This window comes from Ranitomeya variabilis, chromosome 3, assembly GCF_051348905.1.
Source record: "Ranitomeya variabilis isolate aRanVar5 chromosome 3, aRanVar5.hap1, whole genome shotgun sequence".
NCBI classification, from domain to species: Eukaryota; Metazoa; Chordata; class Amphibia; order Anura; family Dendrobatidae; genus Ranitomeya; species Ranitomeya variabilis.
In genome coordinates this window covers 117,530,187-117,554,301 of record NC_135234.1, presented here as the reverse complement: position 1 = coordinate 117,554,301, position 24,115 = coordinate 117,530,187, and the positions used below count along the sequence as shown (strand labels likewise).

Genomic DNA, 24,115 nt, shown 5'->3' with positions numbered 1-24,115 from the left:
TATATATATATATATATATATATATATATATATATATATATATATATATATATATATATATATATATATATACACAGTGGGGCAAAAAAGTATTTAGTCAGTCAGCAATAGTGCAAGTTCCACCACTTAAAAAGATGAGAGGCGTCTGTAATTTACATCATAGGTAGACCTCAACTATGGGAGACAAACTGAGAAAAAAAAATCCAGAAAATCACATTGTCTGTTTTTTTATCATTTTATTTGCATGTTATGGTGGCAAATAAGTATTTGGTCAGAAACAAAATTTAATCTCAATACTTTGTAATATATCCTTTGTTGGCAATGACAGAGGTCAAACGTTTTCTGTAAGTCTTCACAAAGTTGCCACACACTGTTGTTGGTATGTTGGCCCATTCCTCCATGCAGATCTCCTCTAGAACAGTGATGTTTTTGGCTTTTCGCTTGGCAACACGGACTTTCAACTCCCTCCAAAGGTTTTCTATAGGGTTGAGATCTGGAGACTGGCTAGGCCACTCCAGGACCTTGAAATGCTTCTTACGAAGCCACTCCTTCGTTGCCCTGGCGGTGTGCTTTGGATCATTGTCATGTTGAAAGACCCAGCCACGTTTCATCTTCAATGCCCTTGCTGATGGAAGGAGGTTTGCACTCAAAATCTCACGATACATGGCCCCATTCATTCTTTCATGTACCCGGATCAGTCATCCTGGCCCCTTTGCAGAGAAACAGCCCCAAAGCATGATGTTTCCACCACCATGCTTTACAGTAGGTATGGTGTTGGATGGATGCAACTCAGTATTCTTTTTCCTCCAAACACGACAAGTTGTGTTTCTACCAAACAGTTCCAGTTTGGTTTCATCAGACCATAGGACATTCTCCCAAAACTCCTCTGGATCATCCAAATGCTCTCTAGCAAACTTCAGACGGGCCCGGACATGTACTGGCTTAAGCAATGGGACACGTCTGGCACTGCAGGATCTGAGTCCATGGTGGCGTAGTGTGTTACTTATGGTAGGCCTTGTTACATTGGTCCCAGCTCTCTGCAGTTCATTCACTAGGTCCCCCCGCGTGGTTCTGGGATTTTTGCTCACCGTTCTTGTGATCATTCTGACCCCACGGGGTGGGATTTTGCGTGGAGCCCCAGATCGAGGGAGATTATCAGTGGTCTTGAATGTCTTCCATTTTCTAATTATTGCTCCCACTGTTGATTTCTTCACTCCAAGCTGGTTGGCTATTGCAGATTCAGTCTTCCCAGCCTGGTGCAGGGCTACAATTTTGTTTCTGGTGTCCTTTGACAGCTCTTTGGTCTTCACCATAGTGGAGTTTGGAGTCAGACTGTTTGAGGGTGTGCACAGGTGTCTTTTTATACTGATAACAAGTTTAAACAGGTGCCATTACTACAGGTAATGAGTGGAGGAAAGAGGAGACTCTTAAAGAAGAAGTTACAGGTCTGTGAGAGCCAGAAATCTTGATTGTTTGTTTCTGACCAAATACTTATTTGCCACCATAATATGCAAATAAAATGATAAAAAAACAGAAAATGTGATTTTCTGGATTTTTTTTTCTCAGTTTGTCTCCCATAGTTGAGGTCTACCTATGATGTAAATTACAGACACCTCTCATCTTTTTAAGTGGTGGAACTTGCACTATTGCTGACTGACTAAATACTTTTTTGCCCCACTGTATATATATATATATATATATATATATATATATATATATATATATATATATATATATATATATGTATATATATACATATACATACATACTCACACACACTAAATGGTGGACGGTAACGTCACGATGAGGGCAGGCTTTGCCCACTTATCCACTCTCACTTTCTCCATGTGCTGACTTCTCCCGTCTGTGCTCTCTTCTTTGACCTGTCTACCCCATGTGCTATTCCCCCCTGTCTCTCTCCTCCCTGTGCTGTGTTCTCCCCTCAAAGACAATACTGACATTACAGCAGGAGATCGCAGAGGATACATTTTGTGAGGTAAAATGTTTAAAAACAGTGAGTGAAATATTTTACCTGACAAAAGAAATCCTCTGTGATCCTCTGCTGTAATGTCAGTATTGTCTTTTGCTTCCTCTCCTGCCCAGGAGATGTGTTATGGTCCCTACACAATCAGACACAGTCAATTTTTAAAATGAACTTTCGTTCGTGGGAAAACCCCATTTAATGTGACCGGCTTCATCTGCCTCTAGACACGTTGCGCATTTGCCACCGGGATCAGCCGAATGATTCACTGCGCCTGCGCGGAATTCACGCAGGCGCAGTAAATCAGACCGCCGCCATCTTTGTGCAGACAGATAGCGGCGGTCACATTAAAACTGCGCATACGCTCCTCCTGTACAAAGATGGTGGCGGTCAGTGAAACATTCGGCTGATCCCAGCAGTGGCGCGTTCGCGACGGTGTTCCGCTGGTGGTACTGCGCAAGATGCTGCGTACGGCGTATACAGTGTGTATGTGTGTGTGTGTGTGGGGCGTACGGCATATACTGTGTGTGTGGTGCGTATACAATATGAGTCGTGCTTGTACAGTGTTGTGCGTATGGCGTATACAGTGTGTGTGTGTGTGTTTGGTGCAACAGTGTTCCGCCGGTGGTACCGCGCAAGAGGCTGGTACCACCAGCAGTTTCCATATTGAGACACGCATCACTTGGGTTTCCCAATATGGAGGACGGTGAACTTCCACTGCTTGGAATTCTGGGATCCGGACACATCTGGACGGATCAAGATGTGAAGACATTACAAGGTAAAAAATTATATATATATATATATATATATATATATATATATATATATATATATATATATATATATATATATATATACAGTTAGGTCCATATATATTTGGACAGAGACAACATTTTTCTAATTTTGATTATAGACATTACCACAATGAATTTTAAACAAAACAATTCAGATGCAGTTGAAGTTCAGACTTTCAGCTTTCATTTGAGGGTATCCACATTAAAATTGGATGAAGATTTTAGGAGTTTCAGCTCCTTAACATGTGCCACCCTGTTTTTAAAGGGACCAAAAGTAATTGGACAGATTCAATAATTAAAAATAAAATGTTCATTTTTAGTACTTGGTTGAAAACCCTTTGTTGGCAATGACTGCCTGAAGTCTTAAACTCATGGACATCACCAGACTCTGTGTTTCCTCCTTTTTGATGCTCTGCCAGGCCTTCACTGCGGTGGTTTTCAGTTGCTGTTTGTTTGTGGGCCTTTCTGTCTGAAGTTTAGTCTTTAACAAGTGAAATGCATGCTCAATTGGGTTGAGATCAGGTGACTGACTTGGCCATTCAAGAATATTCCACTTCTTTGCTTTAATAAACTCCTGGGTTGCTTTGGCTTCATGTTTTGGGTCATTGTCCATCTGTAGTATGAAACAACGACCAATCAGTTTTGCTGCAGTTGGCTGGATCTGAGCACACAGTACGGCTCTTAATACCTCAGAATTCATTCGGCTGCTTCTGTCCCGTGTCACATCATCAATAAACACTAGTGACCCAGTGCCACTGGCAGCCATGCATGCCCAAGCCATCACACCGCCTCCGCCGTGTTTTACAGATGATGTGGTATGCTTTGGATCATGAGCTGTACCACGCCTTTGCCATACTTTTCTCTTTCCATCATTCTGGTAGAGGTTGATCTTGGTTTCATCTGTCCAAAGAATGTTCTTCCAGAACTGTGCTGGCTTTTTTAGATGTTTTTTTAGCAAAGTCCAGTCTAGCCTTCTTATTCTTGATGCTTATGAGTGGCTTGCACCGTGCAGTGAACCCTCTGTATTTACTTTCATGCAGTCTTCTCTTTATGGTAGATTTGGATATTGATACGCCGACCTCCGGGAGAGTGGTGTTCTCTTGGTTGGCTGTTGTGAAGGGGTTTCTCTTCACCATGGAGATTATTCTGCGATCATCCACCACTGTTGTCTTCCGTGGGCGCCCAGGTCTTTTTGCATTGATGAGTTCACCAGCGCTTTCTTTCTTTCTCAGGATGTACCAAACTGTAGATTTTGCCACTCCTAATATGGTAGCAATTTCTCGGATGGGTTTTTTCTGTTTTCACAGCTTAAGGATGGCTTGTTTCACCTGCATGGAGAGCTCCTTTGACCGCATGTTTACTTCACAGCAAAACCTTCCAAATGCAAGCACCACACCTCAAATCAACTCCAGGCCTTTTATCTGCTTAATTGAGAATTACATAACAAAGGGATTGCCCATACCTGTCCATGAAATAGCCTTGGAGTCAATTGTCCAATTACTTTTGGTCCCTTTAAAAACAGGGTGGCATATGTTACGAGCTGAAACGCCTAATCCCTTCATCCAATTTTAATGTGGATACCCTCAAATGAAAGCTGAAAGTCTGAACTTCAACTGCATCTGAATTGTTTTGTTTAACCCCTTCCCGACATTTGACGTACTATCCCGTCGAGGTGGGGTGGGCCCGTATGACCGCCGACGGGATAGTACGTCATCACCGATCAGCGGCGCTCACGGGGGGAGCGCGGCCGATCGCGGCCGGGTGTCAGCTGCATATCGCAGCTGACATCCGGCACTATGTGCCAGGAGCGGTCACGGACCGCCCCCGGCACATTAACCCCCGGCACACCGCGATCAAACATGATCGCAGTGTACCGGCGGTATAGGGAAGCATCGCGCAGGGAGGGGGCTCCCTGCGGGCTTCCCTGAGACCCCCGGAGCAACGCGATGTGATCGCGTTGCTGCGAGGGTCTCCTACCTCCTTCCTGGCTGCAGGTCCCGGATCCAAGATGGCCGCGGCATCCGGGTCCTGCAGGGAAGGAGGTGGCTTACCGAGTGTCTGCTCAGAGCAGACACTTGGTAAGCCTGCAGCCCTGCACAGCAGATCACAGATCTGGCAGAGTGCTGTGCACACTGCCAGATCAATGATCTGTATTGTCCCCCCCTGGGACAAAGTAAAAAAGTTAAAAAAAATTTTTTCCACATGTGTAAAAAAAAAAAAAAAAAAAATCCTAAATAAATAATAAAAAAAAAAAATATATTATTCCCATAAATACATTTCTTTATCTAAATAAAAAAAACAAAACAATAAAAGTACACATATTTAGTATCGCCGCGTCCGTAACGACCCAACCTATAAAACTGCCCCACTAGTTAACCCCTTCAGTAAACACCGTAAGAAAAAAAAAAAAAAAAACGAGGCAAAAAACAACGCTTTATTACCATACCGCCGAACAAAAAGTGGAATAACACGCGATCAAAAAGACTGATATAAATATCCATGGTACCGCTGAAAACGTCATCTTGTCCCGCAAAAAACAAGCCGCCATACAACATTATCAGCAAAAAAATAAAAAAGTTATAGTCCTGAGAATAAAGCGATACGAAAATAATTATTTTTTCTATATTTTAGTTTTTATCGTATAAAAGCGCCAAAACATAAAAAAATGATATAAATGAGATATCGCTGTAATCGTACTGACCCGAAGAATAAAACTGCTTTATCAATTTTACCAAACGCGGAACGGTATAAACGCCTCCCCCAAAAGAAATTCATGAATAGCTGGTTTTTGGTCATTCTGCCTCACAAAAATCGGAATAAAAAGCGATCAAAAACGGTCACGTGTCCGAAAATGTTACCAATAAAAACGTCAACTCGTCCCGCAAAAAACAAGACCTCACATGACTCTGTGGAGCAAAATGTGGAAAAATTATAGGTCTCAAAATGTGGAGACGCAAAAACTTTTTTGCTATAAAAAGCGTCGCTGGTTTCACACTTGCGTTTTTGTCTGCAGCGTTTTTTGCACAAAAAAACGCATGCGTTTTTTCCCTATATTTAACATTGAAAACGCATGCGGTTTTTTTGTACGCGTTTGGTCGCGTTTTCAAACGCATGCGTTTTTTTTCTGCATGCGTTCATTTTCAGAAATACAACCTGCAGTATTTTCTTGCGTTTTTAAGCACATGCGTTTGTTTGCGTTAAAAACGCATGCATTTAAACACACTGAAAAGCCACCCACCACCATCAAGGTGATAAAGGGATCCAAACCCTAACCCTAACTCTACCCCTAACCTCACCCCTAACCGTTTAATGAACATTTTCTGACAGTCATAGTGCCACGTATTTCAGTGCCACGTATTTCAGTGCCACGTATTTCAGTGCCACGTGTTTCAGTGCCACGTATTTCAGTGCCACGTATCACATATTTCAGTGCCACGTATCACGTATTTCAGTGCCACGTATCACGTATTTCAGTGCCACATATTTTAGTACCACGTATTTCAGTGCCACGTATTTCAGTGCCACGTATTTCAGTGCCACGTATTTCAGTGCCACGTATTTCAGTGCCACGTATTTCAGTGCCACGTATCACGTATTTCAGTGCCACGTATTTCAGTGCCACGTATTTCAGTGCCACGTATTTCAGTGCCACGTATTTCAGTGCCACGTATTTCAGTGCCACGTATTTCAGTGCCACGTATCACGTATTTCAGTGCCACGTGTTTCAGTGCCACGTATTTAAGTGCCACGTATCACATATTTCAGTGCCACGTATCACGTATTTCAGTGCCACGTATCACGTATTTCAGTGCCACATATTTTAGTACCACGTATTTCAGTGCCACGTATTTCAGTGCCACGTATTTCAGTGCCACGTATTTCAGTGCCACGTATCACGTATTTCAGTGCCACGTATTTCAGTGCCACGTATTTCAGTGCCACGTATTTCAGTGCCACGTATTTCAGTGCCACGTATTTCAGTGCCACGTATTTCAGTGCCACGTATTTCAGTGCCACGTATCACGTATTTCAGTGCCACGTGTTTCAGTGCCACGTATTTAAGTGCCACGTATCACGTATTTCAGTGCCACGTATTTCAGTGCCACGTATTTCAGTGCCACGTGTCACGTATTTCAGTGCCACGTATTTCAGAGCCACGTATTTCAGTGCCACGTATTTCAGTGCCACGTATCAGTGCCACGTATCACATATTTCAGTGCCACGTATTTCAGTGCCACGTATTTCAGTGCCACGTATTTCAGTGCCACGTATTTCAGTGCCACGTATTTCAGTGCCACGTATTTCAGTGCCACGTATTTCAGTGCCACGTATCACGTATTTCAGTGCCACGTGTTTCAGTGCCACGTATTTAAGTGCCACGTATCACGTATTTCAGTGCCACGTATTTCAGTGCCACGTATTTCAGTGCCACGTATTTCAGTGCCACGTATTTCAGTGCCACGTATTTCAGTCACGTTTAGGGTTAGGGGTAGGGTTAGGGTTAGGGCTAGGGTTGGAGGTAAAGTTAGGGTTGGGGCTAAAGTTAGGGTTGGGGCTAAAGTTAGGGTTAGGGTTTGGATTACATTTACGTTTGGATTAGGGTTGGGATTAGAATTATGGGTGTGTCAGGGCTAGGGGTGTGGTTAGGGTTACCGTTGGGATTAGGGTTAGGGGTGTGTTTGGGTTAGGGTTTCAGGTAGAATTGGGGAGTTTCCACTGTCCAGGCACATCAGGGGCTCTACAAGCGCGACATGGCGTCCAATCTCAATTCCAGCCAATTCTGCGTTGAAAAAGTAAAACAGTGCTCCTTCCCTTCCGAGCTCTCCCGTGCGCCCAAAAAGGGGTTTACCCCAACATATGTGTTATCAGCGTACTCGGGACAAATTGAACAACAACTTCTGGGGTCCAAGTTCTCTTGTTATCCTTAGGAAAATAAAAATTTGGGGGGCTAAAAATCATTTTTGTGGGAAAAAAAAGATGTTTTATTTTCACGGCTCTGCGTTATAAACTGTAGTGAAACACTTGGGGGTTCAAAGTTCTCACAACACATCTAGATAAGTTCCTTGGGAGGTCTAGTTTCCAATATGGGGTCACTTGTGGGGGGTTTGTACTGTTTGGGTACATCAGGGGCTCTGCAAATGCAACGTGACGCCTGCAGACCAATCCATTTAAGGCTGCATTCCAAATGGCGCTCCTTCCCTTCCGAGCTCTGTCATGCACCCAAACAGTGGTTCCCCCCCACATATGGGGTATCAGCGTACTCAGGACAAATTGGACAACAACTTTTGGGGTCTAATTTATCCTGTTACCCTTGTGAAAATACAAAACTGGGGGCTAAAAAATCATTTTTGTGAAAAAAAAAAAAGAATTTTTATTTTCACGGCTTTGCGCTATAAACTTTAGTGAAACACTTGGGGGTTCAAAGTTCTCAAAACACATCTAGATAAGTTCTTTGGGAGGTCTAGTTTCCAATATGGGGTCACTTGTGGGGGGTTTGTACTGTTTGGGTACATCAGGGGCTCTGCAAATGCAACGTGACGGCTGCTGACCAATCCATTTAAGTCTGCATTCCAAATGGCGCTCCTTCCCTTCCGAGCTCTGTCATGCGCCCAAACAGTGGTTCCCCCCCACATATGGGGTATCAGCGTACTCAGGACAAATTGGAAAACAAATTTTGGGGTCCAATTTATTCTGTTACCCTTGTAAAAATACAAAGCTGGGTGCTAAAAAATCATTTTTGAGAAAAAAAATAAAAATTATTTTCACGGCTCTGCGTTATAATCTGTAGTGAAACACTTGGGGGTTCAAAGCTCTCAAAACACATCTAGATAAGTTCCTTAGGGGGTCTACTTTCCAAAATGGTGTCACTTGTAGGGAGTTTCAATGTTTAGGCACATCAGGGGCTCTCCAAACGCAACATGGCGTCCCATCTCAATTCCAGTCAATTTTGCATTGAAAAGTCAAATGGCGCTCCTTCCCTTCCAAGCTCTGCCATGCGCCCAAACAATGGTTTACACCCACATATGGGGTATCAGCGTACTCAGGACAAATTGCACAACATTTTTTGGGGTCCAATTTCTTCTCTTACCCTTGGGAAAATAAAAAATTGGGGGCGAAAAGATCATTTTTGTGAAAAAATATGATTTTTTATTTTTACGGCTCTGCATTATAAACTTCTGTGAAGCACTTGGTGGGTCAAAGTGCTCACCACACATCAAGATAAGTTCCTTAGGGGGTCTACTTTCCAAAATGGTGTCACTTGTAGGGGGTTTCAGTGTTTAGGCACATCAGGGGCTCTCCAAACGCAACATGGCGTCCCATCTCAATTCCAGTCAATTTTGCATTGAAAAGTCAAATGGCGCTCCTTCCCTTCCAAGCTCTGCCATGCGCCCAAACAATGGTTTACACCCACATATGGGGTATCAGCGTACTCAGGACAAATTGCACAACATTTTTTGGGGTCCAATTTCTTCTCTTACCCTTGGGAAAATAAAAAATTGGGGGCAAAAAGATCATTTTTGTGAAAAAATATGATTTTTTATTTTTACGGCTCTGCATTATAAACTTCTGTGAAGCACTTGGTGGGTCAAAGTGCTCACCACACATCTAGATAAGTTCCTTAGGGGGTCTACTTTCCAAAATGGTGTCACTTGTAGGGAGTTTCAATGTTTAGGCACATCAGGGGCTCTCCAAACGCAACATGGCGTCCCATCTCAATTCCAGTCAATTTTGCATTGAAAAGTCAAATGGCGCTCCTTCCCTTCCAAGCTCTGCCATGCGCCCAAACAATGGTTTACACCCACATATGGGGTATCAGCGTACTCAGGACAAATTGCACAACATTTTTTGGGGTCCAATTTCTTCTCTTACCCTTGGGAAAATAAAAAATTGGGGGCGAAAAGATCATTTTTGTGAAAAAATATGATTTTTTATTTTTACGGCTCTGCATTATAAACTTCTGTGAAGCACTTGGTGGGTCAAAGTGCTCACCACACATCTAGATAAGTTCCTTAGGGGGTCTACTTTCCAAAATGGTGTCACTTGTAGGGAGTTTCAATGTTTAGGCACATCAGGGGCTCTCCAAACGCAACATGGCGTCCCATCTCAATTCCAGTCAATTTTGCATTGAAAAGTCAAATGGCGCTCCTTCCCTTCCAAGCTCTGCCATGCGCCCAAACAATGGTTTACACCCACATATGGGGTATCATCGTACTCAGGACAAATTGCACAACATTTTTTGGGGTCCAATTTCTTCTCTTACCCTTGGGAAAATAAAAAATTGGGGGCGAAAAGATCATTTTTGTGAAAAAATATGATTTTTTATTTTTACGGCTCTGCATTATAAACTTCTGTGAAGCACTTGGTGGGTCAAAGTGCTCACCACACATCAAGATAAGTTCCTTAGGGGGTCTACTTTCCAAAATGGTGTCACTTGTAGGGGGTTTCAGTGTTTAGGCACATCAGGGGCTCTCCAAACGCAACATGGCGTCCCATCTCAATTCCAGTCAATTTTGCATTGAAAAGTCAAATGGCGCTCCTTTCCTTCCGAGCTCTGCCATACGCCCAAACAGTGGTTTACCCTCACATATGGGGTATCAGCGTACTCAGGACAAATTGTACAACAACTTTGGGGGTCCATTTTCTCCTGTTACCCTTGGTAAAATAAAACAAATTGGAGCTGAAATAAATTGTGTGTGAAAAAAAGTTAAATGCTCATTTTTATTTAAACATTCAAAAAATTCCTGTGAAACACCTGAAGGGTTAATAAACTTCTTGAATGTGGTTTTGAGCACCTTGAGGGGTGCAGTTTTTAGAATGGTGTCACACTTGAGTATTTTCTATCATATAGACCCCTCAAAATGACTTCAAATGAGATGTGGTCCCTAAAAAAAAATGGTGTTGTAAAAATGAGAAATTGCTGGTCAACTTTTAACCCTTATAACTCCGTCACAAAAAAAAATTTTGGTTCCAAAATTGTACTGATGTAAAGTAGACATGTGGGAAATGTTACTTATTAAGTATTTTGCGTGACATATGTCTGTGATTTAAGGGCATAAAAATTCAAAGTTGGAAAATTGCGAAATTTTCAAAATTTTCGCCAAATATTCGTTTTTTTCACAAATAAATGCAAGTTATATCGAATAAATTTTACCACTAACATGAAGTACAATATGTCACGAGAAAACAATGTCAGAATCGCCAAGATCCGTCAAAGCGTTCCAGAGTTATAGCCTCATAAAGGGACAGTGGTCAGAATTGTAAAAATTGGCCCGGTCATTAACGTGCAAACCACCCTTGGGGGTGAAGGGGTTAAAATTAATTGTGGTAATGTCTATAACCAAAATTAGAAAAATGTTGTCTCTGTCCAAATATATATGGACCTAACTGTGTGTGTATATGTATATGTATATATATATATATATATATATATATATATATATATATATATATATATATATGTATATATATATATATATATATATATATATATATATATATATATATATATATATATACACATACATACAGTTTTATTTTATTTTTTTCACGTTGCAAGGTCACTTGTAGATAACATTGACAGTGCGATTGCGCGGTTACTATTTTTTTTTTTTCTTGTCTGCGGCTTTTGCAAAATTTCAAAAGAGAAGAAAAGAGAAAACACAGTCATTTGACAATAAATGGCTTCACCCAACCACTAACCATGAGTGGAGAAAAGGTTTTTGTGTTATTCATATTCTCTGAAAAAAGGCCAAGAAAGCAAAAATTCTGCCAGAGTATGTAAACGTTTGAGCACAACTGTATATAACCATAATTTTCTGAACAAATAGGATATCACAAGATTTGTCACCTTTCCAGTTTATTTGTTTTTATGGATGATTGATATGTGTCAGTCTTCCTCGGGCCTAAAACTAAGTTCATTTTTCAAGTCAAATGTAGACAAGTTCAGAACCAAATAAGTCCTATGACCTTTCAGGCCCCTCCGAGTGCTATGGTTACGCTATGCAATGGGCTCTCCTGAGGAGCTGACATTTCACAAATGTGTGTTTGTGTTTTATGTATGTTTTTATTTTTTTAATCTTATTTTACTCTTTAATGTTTGCAGCTTTCTCTGTATTCCAGTCCTGTTCCAGAAACCAGATATGTTGCAGACGAGAAAACGGAGTTGGAGGAGGGAATTTCATGGCTGAGATCATCTACCTCACCATATACTAAGTGGTGTCAGGTACTGTCCCATTGGCCCCAGTGGCTGACATATTGTAGTTTTTCTACATAGGATTACAATCTAATCTTTAAAGGGAATCTGTCAAGTCCCTATCTGTCCCTAAAAATTTCTATATCTGTTTTTCCCAGAAGGGAAGCACCTCATGAAACTAGTCCTGTCTCATTAGCCTATGTGTGACTGCAGGAAAAAATAGATTTTTCAAGGATTACAGTATCCTTGCACAACATAAAACAACTTTTCTAAAGAAATGCGCATTAATACTTGTGGAGACACGAGGATCGGAGGGTGCTCTAGTCCATTGGCTCGAGACCACATGGATGAGGGCTCATCCCTCTCCTTTTACCGTGGACATAAAACTACTCGGGCAACACAGGGTGAGGATAAAACAGTGTGGCAATACTTTATTGAACCACAAGACAGACATCCAAGAAGTATTGTTTCTCCTTGCGGAGATTGGCATGCTAAGCATGCCGAGATGAGGAGACAAGCCACAATACTCTGGGAAATATGTTAATTATGCAAATTGTCTCTTCAGAGAGGAAGAGAACTAGAACTGTAGTGCCACCTATTGGAAGGTAGCAATCCTGCAAGCCAATGTCGACCCTTTAACGAGCCTTGTCACATGACTTAGGATAATAACCAAACCAGAGTCTCAATTTGCAGACACTGTGTTTGGGGGTACTGCCCCTCGTCAGTGCAAAGTGGAGATCTGGTTTGGCTCGAGTTCTAGTTCTCTTCCTCTCTGAAGAGACAATTTGCATAATTAGAATATTTCCCAGAGGAGCATTGCATCTTTAAGTCTCCTCATCTCTGCATGATTAGCATGTCAATCTCCGCAAGGAGAAACAATACTTCTTGGATATCGGTCGGACGCCTCTCACACAGCCATACCAGATCTCCACTTTGCACTGACGAGGGGCAGTACCCCGACACAGTGTCTGCAAATTGAGATTCTGGTTTGGCTATTATCCTAAGTCATGTGACAAGGCTCGTTAAAGAGTCGACATTGGCTTGTAGGATTGCTACCTTCCAATAGGTGGCAATCATCGGTTCACTTGACATGGAATGACCCTATTTCAACTGACCTGGCAGATTGCCATTAAACTGAAATTTGCATCAGTTAGCATAGCCTTAAATTACAGCCCATAATCAGCAATGATCACTGTTTATTGACTGTGCTTCTCCATTGCAAGTCACAAATGTTCATAGTTCCGCAATTGTTGCCTTTATTTCTATTGGAGTAGTCGGAGCACAAATTATGCCAGTCGGGGTTTAATGAATATAAAAAAAGAGAGGTTTTATTTATGTAAAGCAAAACATTTCCCATTATATTTTACATTTAGTGAACTTTCTCTTCTCTTTCTCTTCTCTTTCTCTTCTCTTTCTCTTCTCTTTCTCTTCTCTTTCTCTTGTCCTTCTCTTGTCCTTCTCTTGTCCTTCTCTTGTCCTTCTCTTGTCCTTCTCTTGTCCTTCTCTTGTCCTTCTCTTGTCCTTCTCTTCTCTTTCTCCTTCTCTTGTCCTTCTCTTGTCCTTCTCTTGTCCTTCTCTTGTCCTTCTCTTGTCCTTCTCTTGTCCTTCTCTTGTCCTTCTCTTGTCCTTCTCTTGTCCTTCTCTTGTCCTTCTCTTGTCCTTCTATTGTCCTTCTCTTGTCCTTCTCTTGTCCTTCTCTTGTCCTTTTCTTCTCCTTCTCTTCTCCTTTTCTTCCTCTTCTTTCTCTTCTCCTTCTCTTCCTCTTCTTTCTCTTCTCCCTCTCTTCTCTTTATTCTTCTCTGTTCCTCTTTTGTTTGCCTCGCATCCTCTTTTGTTTACCACCCTTCCTCTTTTCTGCCTCTCTTCCTCTTTTCTGCCTCTCTTCTTCTCTCTTCATATAGATAGATATATAATATGCAGTCATGGCCTGTTGGGACAAGTCAGCCTTACAAATATGAGAGAACTGGAGCAGTTTGCAAAAGAGTGGTCCAAAATTCCAGTTTAGAGGTGTAAGAAACTTGTTGATGGTTATAGGAAGTGATTGATTGCAGTTATTAAGTTGAGGTTGCCAACAATTTTTTTCCGGCTTACTTTTGGGTTGGGGTATTGTTTGAAACTGTGTCCAATTTGCCGTTTTTTTTTTTCTGTGTTTTTTTTTTTGTTTTTTTTTTTTTTTATGTTGTTCCAATACACACAAAGGAAATAAACATGTGTTTAACAAAACATGTGTAATTGCAATAATTTTCTGTGAGAAGTACTTCATTTTCTAGAACATTTTCAAGGGTGCCAACACTTTTGGCCATGAATTTATGTATATTGGGCATGCAACTTCCTTCCCCCGAAAGGGAACTTTCGACATTGATTACCGTATATACTCATGTATGCGCCAAGTTTTTCAGCACATTTTTTGTGATGAAAATGCACCCCTCGGCTTATGCAAGAGTCATTGTCCCAGTTTATAGCGGGGGAGCGGCGGAGCAGCGGGTAACCGGAGGCAGGAGCCTGCGGCTGCGGCTAAAGCCTGTGCCCGCTGCTAAAGAGAAATGAATATTCACTGCACTGGCAATGAATATTCATTTCTCTTATAGCATGCGCACAGTTTCAGCCACCGGCTTCCAGCAGCTGCCGGGCTCTCATGGGTGCCCGCTCATTAATGTAATGAATATTCACCTCTCTCCACTCCCATAGGCTGGAGAGCAGTGAATATTCATTACCTTAATGAGCGGGGACATGTGATTGCCCAGCCGCAAGAGCTGCTGGCACTGGAACGAGGGGCTGCGAGGACGCGCAGGGAAGATAAGTAGGATTTTTTTTTTTTATGCTTTTCTCATGGGGGCCATGCATACAAAGATGGAGATGAGGAGCCATGAAAACAAGGATGGGAATAAGGAGCCCATGCAGACAAGGATGGGGATAAGGAGCCATGCATACAAGGATGGGGATAAGGAGCCATGCATACAAGGATGGGGATAAGGAGCCATGCATTCAAGGATGGGGATAAGGAGCCATGCATTCAAGGATGGGAATAAGGAGCCATGCATTCAAGGAAGGGAATAAGGAGCCATGCAGACAAGGATGGGAATAAGGAGCCATGCAGACAAGGTTGAGGATGAGCAACCAAGCGTACCAGAATAAGGATTAGGGGACAATGCATATCTGGCTTATACTCGAGTCAATAAGTTTTCCCAGTTTTTCGAGGCAAAATTGGGAGCCTTGGCTTATACTCTGGTCGACTTATACATGAGTATACACGGTAGTTTTTCGTTATTTTTCAACAAGCCAATCACTTATGTCATGTTTTCCTTCTAAGGCAGCAGTACTTTCCTAGGTAGGGAACAGCATGTTATGAGGGACCCCGGCCTGGCTACTTGTAATTTATAACTACTTAATTCCTGTAGGTGGTAAGCTTCTCCCACCATGGTTACAAAGGCGTCACACTCCTTTCAGATGAGTTCTCTAAGGCATACCATTTGCCTAAACTAATATTTGCACATCCTGCTCTGAATATTTCCAGGGTTTAATGAACAACTTGCACAAAGCAAGAACATTTGTGTTTTTTAAGTGATTTAAAGACACAGGAATATAATCATATTATTTTCACTCACAAGTTTAGGAAGGATTTACTTTTCTCAGTGTGTTTCTGAATGTGGTCATGATCCTTGTTAAATCTCAAGAGGCAAATCATGGCAAATGAATATGTTGAAAACATCTTTTCTTTCAGCTTTAATTTCTCAGGAATATCAGTTAATTTTTTTTATTGCAAATGTTTCTTAGCATGCTAAAGAGAAAATATAGACTCACTTCATAATCTATAGAGAAAACTTGAGAACAAAATGCAAAAAGTTTCCCAATAATTATATTTTTTCTTTTCTTTAGTGCTTAGTGGAATTGTCCACTACTCGATAACCCCTTATCAATGACCTTAGGGTGCTGTATAACTTAAAAAAAAATCTATACTTACTTCCCGTACCAAAGAAAAATCATTTCCAGACCACTGTTTAGTCTTTGCAGTTTATTGCACAATATGTAATATAATTTGCACTTTGTTAATGGTTAAAATAAATACTTCAAACATTGCCACAAAACAGCGATGATCAGGATATTCCAGAAGCAATATGCCTGATAATTCTATTCATGTACAACCCTTACAATAAGGCAGCAATTCACTTAGATCTTAAGAAATGGCATGGCAGAAATTAGTATTGGTGGTGGTGGAAGCATTTCTGTATACAAGTCTGTTCTACTAGATTATTGCCACATACAGTACTTATCCAGTTTGTCTCACAATATCATGGGAAAATGGCATTAAATGAATCCTAACACATGCAGTATTTATCAAGGTCACCCATTCATAGAACAGTTCTAACTATTTTTAGAATATTGGAAGAAACTTGTTAGCAATGGGTGCTGCAGAAGAAGGTAGAACATTTAGGCAATGTTCACTTTTTTGGGCTTTATCGACATGGAACATTGTCACAGGCTCCTATTTCTCAGACTTTGGTCTATGGTATGGAAATGTCCAGGTATCCCGTAAGAAACTTTTACTGCAAGAATCTGGGCTAACAATGTAATTCTATGGTATACAGTTATGTTTATCCCACATTAAAGGGAACCTATCACTTTGTCAGTCATTTCATGCTGCCCAAACCACAGGCATCTGGAATCAGAACTTGTCTGTACGATTGTAGTCGGGTACGTTTTTCTCTGAAACGCTACAGTGTTTCAGAGAAAAGAGAGTTTGAAGAACCAGTCAGGGACCGTAGGGAGAGAAGAGACTAGTCCAAGTGCCGCCCCGACCGGCTTCTCCCCGCTCTGCTCCAAAAGACTGACAGACTTGACATGGGAGAAGCCTGTCAATTAACTGGAGCAGAGTGGGAAGAAGCCATCCGGTGGTGGTGCCAGACTCGTCTCATCTCTCCCTAAAGTTCCAGGCCGGATCTTCAAACTATGTTTTCTCTGAAACACTGGATCATTTTAGAGGAAAGAAGGCTTTTTAGAAATGATGCAGCTAGACAATGGGTGGGGAACCTCAGGCCCGAGGGCCATTTACTGCCCAAGATGACCTTTTCTTTGTCCCCGTGCGGATTCCTGGGGACCAGAGTGTTTGGGTCGGCAACTGTGTTCTGATGCCCACCAGCCTTTTAATTTCTCCTTGCTCTGTGAGCACACATATGCAGCATTGAATGCTGAGGCGTGTGCAATGAATGATTATTTCAAAACTTACTTTTGTAGGTGAAGTTTGCTCACAATTTGTACTGCCCCTGAGGGATCGCTTATATATTCAAATGGCCCTTGGCAGAGAGAAGATTTCTCACCCTTGAGATAGACTCTTATTCATGCTGCCTGTAGTTTGGGCAGCATGAATCAGTTGACAAATTCAATTTAGTGGTGTGTATGCTAAACTTCTAAGATGGGTCAAAGCAATCTTTTTTTTCTTTTCTTGTTTTACTACTTGTTGTCCAGGGGACCCGCCTAGACAGCAGCAGTTGGCGGACATGTGCAGTGCTTACAATCTCTTCTATTTAGCTTGTAAGCACTGCACTGTAAGGCTATGCTCACACATTGCAGTACATTTCCACTTTAGGTTTAGTCACAGATCTGCATCAAATCCACAACAAAATCTGCACGTGTCATTTGCAGATTTGGCTGTGAATTTAATGCCACTGAAGTTATAATCCACACTAGAATGCGCATGCTGCAGATTTGAGTATCCTCACCATGCTTTACATTTTCTGCAATTTTTTTTTCTGTGAAAATGTACTTCTCCTCTTACCAGGCATTGATGTGATTGCAAGGCAGCTCCAAATATTATATGATGCCTTTGTCACAAATCATTCCAATGACCTCCTTTACGTAGACTGGTGTTTTTCTTACTGCCTCATTCATAATTTGGGGCAGACAATATGTAAATTACGAAGAAATGTAAAAGAAACCCTTAAAAAAAAAAAAACTAAATGTATATGAATTATTTTTTTGTTTCATTCACGTTGTTGTTGCAGTATTTGAAGAACATGTAACCTAATCCTGACTAATGTATATCACTGATTTTTTTTCTGCACATTTCTTTTTATTACTTTATATTTCCAATAATAATAATTTGGCACCAAATGATTTGTATTCGCATACTTTAATAATAACTTTTTTTTTCCCATTATTTTGTGCAGGATGTGTATGTGAAGGCCAAACCTAAAGTGGAGACCGCTATAGAGCACTCAAAAGGTACGAAACTCACGTGAAAAACTACTGGAGAGATTTATCAGTAATGTTGTACAATGCATGCATTGAATGCAGCAAAAATTGAGCGTATTTCATCAAATTTCTGAATGTGGAGCTTGTGATTAGATTGGTGTTACAAGGATTGCTGTTCCTAATATAATCTCATAACATATATAGGCATACAAATGTTTTATACCAAGCAATTGAGCATGTCTAAATAATTTGACATATTTTAGTTCTTCTCACCCTTAGGCTACGGTCACACTATCAGTATGTGGTCAGTATTTTCCATCATTATTTGTAAGCCAAAACCAGGAGTGGAACAAACAGAGGGGAAAGCTATAATAGAAACGTGTCACCAAGTCTGTATTTTTGACCCACTCCTGGTTTTGGCTTACAAATACTGATGTGAAATACTGACCAAATACTGCTAGTGTGACCGTAGCCTTAGTCCCTTTTCCTACCATTTTCATGTCACATATTTCTTTGTTATATTTCTTCTGTAAAAAGATGTATTAATTACCACGCTATTAACTTGCTCCCCTTGATTCTAGGGACATATGAAATTCTAAGAGATGCACCGCCAGGATTCTACCCCAGGCTTGGCTTGATTGGGTTTGCTGGTATTGTTGGATTATTCCTTGCAAGAGGTTTGTGGATTCAAGATTAAAGGATCCATTTAGTTTCTAGATCTCACTTTAATAATATGATGTCCATTTGCATATCCTACTTTTCTAATATTTTTACTCCATTGTGTTGTCAAACTCTCATAATCAACTGAGGACAGACATGTGATGAAACTAATCAATTATACGTAAACTCTCTGAAAACAGAGAATTTGCTCAAGAAATCCTCAGTGGCTTCAGCACCCTTATTAAAGTCAATTATGACCTTTACTTGTCATGAGATCTACTGGTGCTTCTCACAAAATTAGAATATCATCAAAAAGTTAATTTATTTCAGTTCTTCAATGCAAAAGTGAAACTCCTAGATTATATAGAGTCATTACACACAGAGTGAGCTATTTCAAGTGTTTATTTCTGTTAATGTTGATGATTATTGATTACAGCCAATGAAAACCCAAAGTCCTTATCTCAGTAAATTAGAATACTTTATAACACCAGCTTAAAAAAATGATTTTAAAATCTGAAATGTTGGCCTACTGAAATGTATGTTCAGTAAATGCACTCAGTACTTGGTCGGGGCTCCTTTTGCATCAAATACTGCATCAATGCGGGGTGGCATGGAGGCGATCAGCCTGTGGCACTGCTGAGGTGTTATGGAAGCCCAGGTTGCATTGATAGCAGCCTTCAGTTCGTCTGCATGGTTGGGTCTGGTGTCTCATCTTCCTCTTGACAAAACCCCATAGATTGTCTATGGCGCTAAGGACAGGTGAGTTTGCTGGCCAATCAAGCACAGTGATACTGTTGTTTTTAAATCATTTATTGGTATTTTTGGTAGTGTGGACAGGTGCCATGTCCTGCTGGAGAATGAACTTTCCATCTCTAAAAAGCTTGTCGGCAGAGGGAAGCACGAAGTGCTCTTAAATTGCCTGGTAGACGGCTGCGCTGACTTTGGTCTTGATAAAACACAGTGGACCTACACCAGCAGATGACATGGCTCCCCAAACCATCACTGATAGTGGAAACTTCACACTAGACCTCAAGCAGCTTAGATTGTGGTCTCTCCACTCTTCCTCCAGACTCTGGGATCTTGAATTCCAAATGAAATGTAGCAATGGAGCAACAGTCCAGTTCTTTTTCTCCTTGGTCCAGGTAAGACACTTCTGGCATTGTCATGAGTGGTTTGACACAAGGAATGCGACACTTGTAGCCCATGTCCTGGATACGTCTGTGTGTGGTGGCTCTTGAAGCAATGACTCCAGCAGCAGTCCACTCCTTGTGAAACTCTCCCAAATTTTTGAATGGCCTTTTCTTAACAATCCTTTCAAGACTGCGGTTATCCCGGTTGCTTGTGCATCTTTTTCTACCACACTTTTTCCTTCCACTCAACTTTCCATTAATATGCTTGGATACAGCCATCCTCTTTAGCAATGACCTTTTGTGGCTTACCCTCCTTGTGGAGTGTGTCAATGACTGCCTTCTGGACATCTGTCACGTGAGCAGTCTTCCCCATGATTGTGGAGCCTACTGAAACAGACTAAGGGACCTTTTTAAACGCTTAGGAAGCCTTTGCAGGTGTTTTTTGTTAATCTAATTTACTGAGATCATGACTTTTGGGTTTTCATTGGCTGTAAGCCATAATCATCAACATAACTGAAATCATCAACATAAACACTTGAAATAGATCACTCTGTTTGTAATGACTCTATATAATATATGAGATTCATTTTTTGTATTGAAGAACTGAAATAAATTAACTTTTTGATGATATTCTAATTTTGTGAGAAGCACCTGTATATTGAAATAGCTTGAAAAGCCGTAAAGAGAAACAATGTCATCTCCTAAGGCCCCATACACATTAGATGGCTGTCAGATAATAGTCATCTCAGCCAACTCTCCCACACAGGAGCTCTCGTTCAGTTGAGCACAACTGTGCACTCTATGAGAAAGCAGCCAGACGAAATTGGACATGCCCAATTGACATCTTGACCATGAAATGGCTGGTGCCGTCATACACATCAGGTTGTCAGCTGAGCACATAAACATTGGCAGGTTCAGCCAATATTAGTCTAATGTGTATTAAGTTCTTTGTTCATCAGGCTTTAGTTTTTTAACCAGTGGTTGAATGGAATCTATATCTGTTTCGGTTCCATCAAATACAGCTAAGCTTTATTGGTAAAGATGAGGATTGGGGACACAACTTCAAGGTTAAAGCTTTGCACTGCACTGTTTGAAGGTGAAGAACTGGCTCTAGACAAGTTACTTGTTAAGCTTGCTATCCAAAAGAAAGCTGTTCTTGAACCTAACATACTAAGAAGAAAAGCTTGTTCCATCTCCTTTTACAACCTCAAGAGTCCAGAGTGAAAAGTAAATTGGGAAGATTGAGCTATTCCAAAGGGACAAGGAAAGGAATATCTTGCCTTAATAGCGCTTCTAAGATGGTGAAAGCAAATCAAAGCTGTGTTACCAAGTGGGAGAACCCTATAACTTCACAGAGAATGTCAAAAGATTGTTTAATCTGGTTTTTATTGACAAGAACTTCAAAACAAACAAGGAACAAAGGATTCAACAACATAATAAGTATTGAGTACAAAAAGAAATCTCATATACAACTGTATATCAAGACCTGTAACCAACAAGTCCCGAAATAGCATAACTTTGAAAATGATTTTGACCTGAATCAAGTCCAACAAGATCTGAAAAGAAAAAAAAAATCCTTGGCGGATGTTGGTATCCCCTATCCAGGGAGACTGTATGACTTTTGGTGATACATATGAGGTATCCTCTGAAAGAGCGACCCAAACAAGAGGAGCTAGGTCACTCCAAGTAATAATGGTATAAACACGAACAGAAAGAATGAGACTAAGAAGAGGAATATGGGGGAGGAGAGAGGATGAAAAAAAAAGGAGGGGGAGGAACCATGGAGTCTGATATAGAAGGGGGCAACTTGCACCCCTATAATGACGTCCGTCTAACCCGTATTGTTCAATCTATCTTCCTTATGGCTTAGAAAAGAGGGATTGAAAGTCCTGAGAGTCCATAAACAAAATCCAAGGACTCCAGACCTGCAGATATTTCTCCATTGAACCGTTAACCTCAGCGGACAATTCTTCCATACTTTGAAGGCTGGTCATCTCCCTGACCCATTCGGACACATTAGGAGATTGGGAGGATTTCTCCTACGCCTCATTGGGGGACACAGGACCATGGGTGTTATGCTGCTGCCACTAGGAGGACACTAAGTAAACAGATTAACTCCTCCTCTGCAGTATACTCCCCTTCACTGGCTACAATTCAACCAGTTCTTGCTTAGTGTCTGTAGGAGGCACTTGGGTCTGTTTTCAGACCCCAACTTTCTTATTTTAATTTTTATTTTTCTGTAAATTTTAATTTTTTATTTAACGGAGTGAAGGGGGCGACGGATCCCTTTTATAGGGCCCGCTCTCCCCCGAACCAGCAACAGGCGAGCATGGCGAGTATACCTCCCCGTCCCTCTCCTGCGACGCTGGAGAACGCCAATTTTTACTGGGGCGACGGTTTTCCTCATTGGTCCCGATCTCCCTTCCCCCCCCCCCTGCAAGACGGGGAGCACATAGAGCCTGCTCTAATGTACCTCTCCGGTGCCCGACAGACAAGGCCCACACCTGATGGCGTTGCACAGAAGGCTTCTGACAGAAAAGGAATATCAGAGCCATGATACGGGGCCTCTGCATGGATTGAGCGCACAGGTGACAGGGGGACCTGCACAACCGGAGGGCACTGGGAGTACACATCCCCCCCCTGCGCTCCGAAGCTGGCCCGGGGACAGAATGGGATCATCGCTGGGGGACCCCGGATGCCGGCGATACTTGCGGCAGAGTCCCTAGGGAGAGGCGCCGGCAGTCGGGGGTCAGCGGTAGTCAGCGACGCTCCGTTGCGGCCGCCGCGCATCGCTGGGCAGGCCAGAAATTTAGTCCCCGGCTTTTCAGCCGGAGTAGGCCGCAGTGGGCAGATCCATCCCACGGCCGTAACCCCGCCCCCTATATCGGTGCTTCTCGTCTGGGACGAGAGGTGCCCTGCAGATCTCGGGGGCCATATTGCCATCTCTCTTCAAGGTGGCCCACGCTGACCGGAACCGCCACGGCTACATTCCTCCCCGGGGACACAGGCACAGGACCGTGGGTAAGCTGCTTCAAGTAAGCTTAACCCTTTCCCTGCACATACTGCCCCGCTCTGTCTCAATCCAAGGAGACTAAGAAGGGTAACAAGAAGCACAGTGTTTTTCACTGCAATGTGCCACTTGCAATACGGCCCTGCCCCGAGCTCACAGTACCCCGTTGTGTGCGGATTGTGTCCCGGCCTCTGTACAGCCGCCTCCTGCCGCCGCCGACCCTGTAGAGCCTAGCCCCCCTGAGTGGGCAGCTTCTCTGTCACGATCTATGGCTTCCCTAGTCAGGGCAATTGACTCCCTCCGGGGCCCCCCTTCAAGTCAGACCGCGGAGGACTCGGGCGACGGTACGGATCCGTCCACCAGCAGGAGGCGTACTCTGTCACTATCTACTTGGGGCTCCAGAAAACGTACCCATGTTCCATCCCCTGACCACGGGCCAGTTGGTTTTTCAGCGTCAGCGAGTTCAGCTTCCCGGTCCCCTTCTCCAGAGAACCCAAACGACTCTGAATATGAGTCCGACGATTCCTACGTGCAGGATTCCTCCACCTCCCAAGAGACGCTCGATTCTCTCATCGAAGCGGTCAACAAGACCCTGAAGGTGGCCGAGGAATCCGTATCTACGCCTGAACACGTGGTGTCGTTCAAAAAGACTAAACGTGTCCAACAGGTTTTTGTCACTCATCCTGAGTTCAAGGAGATTGTACAAAAACAAAGGGACCGTCCCGACAAACGCTTTATGGGTCAAAAGCCCATCAAGGCCAAATATCCTTTTACTCAGGAACTAATCAAAGACTGGCTGCAGTCCCCCTCAGTGGACCCTGCTGTGTCACGTCTCGCTTCCAAAACTATCCTATCCCTGTCAGACGGTTCCTCGGTTAAGAACCCCTCTGACCGTCAGATTGATTACCTGGCTCGCTTCGTCTTCGAGGCCACAGGAGCCTCTCTCTTCCCATCTTTCGCTGCCTCTTGGGTGGCTAAGGCTATGGTTGCTTGGGCCGAGGCGCTTACCACGACCATCCAAGTTAGCGACCTACCTCCAGAGGCGATCAACCTAGCTAACCAGATAGCCCAGGCTGGGGATTTCGTAGTCAACGCCTCAATAGATGCAGCCAATTGCGCTGCACAGGTAGCCGCAAATGCAATCTCCATTAGAAGAGC

General features: G+C 42.4%; 1 protein-coding gene across 1 annotated transcript in view; it reads left to right on the top strand.

The window, feature by feature from the left end:
- Positions 1–24,115, top strand: part of APOO (apolipoprotein O) — a 121,512-nt gene that overhangs the window by 60,384 nt on the left and 37,013 nt on the right. The window contains exons 5-7 of the mRNA XM_077298182.1: positions 11,879–11,998; positions 18,133–18,187; positions 18,739–18,834. Coding sequence (XP_077154297.1) covers positions 11,879–11,998; positions 18,133–18,187; positions 18,739–18,834 — 271 coding nt within the window. The remainder of the gene's footprint in view (positions 1–11,878; positions 11,999–18,132; positions 18,188–18,738; positions 18,835–24,115) is intronic.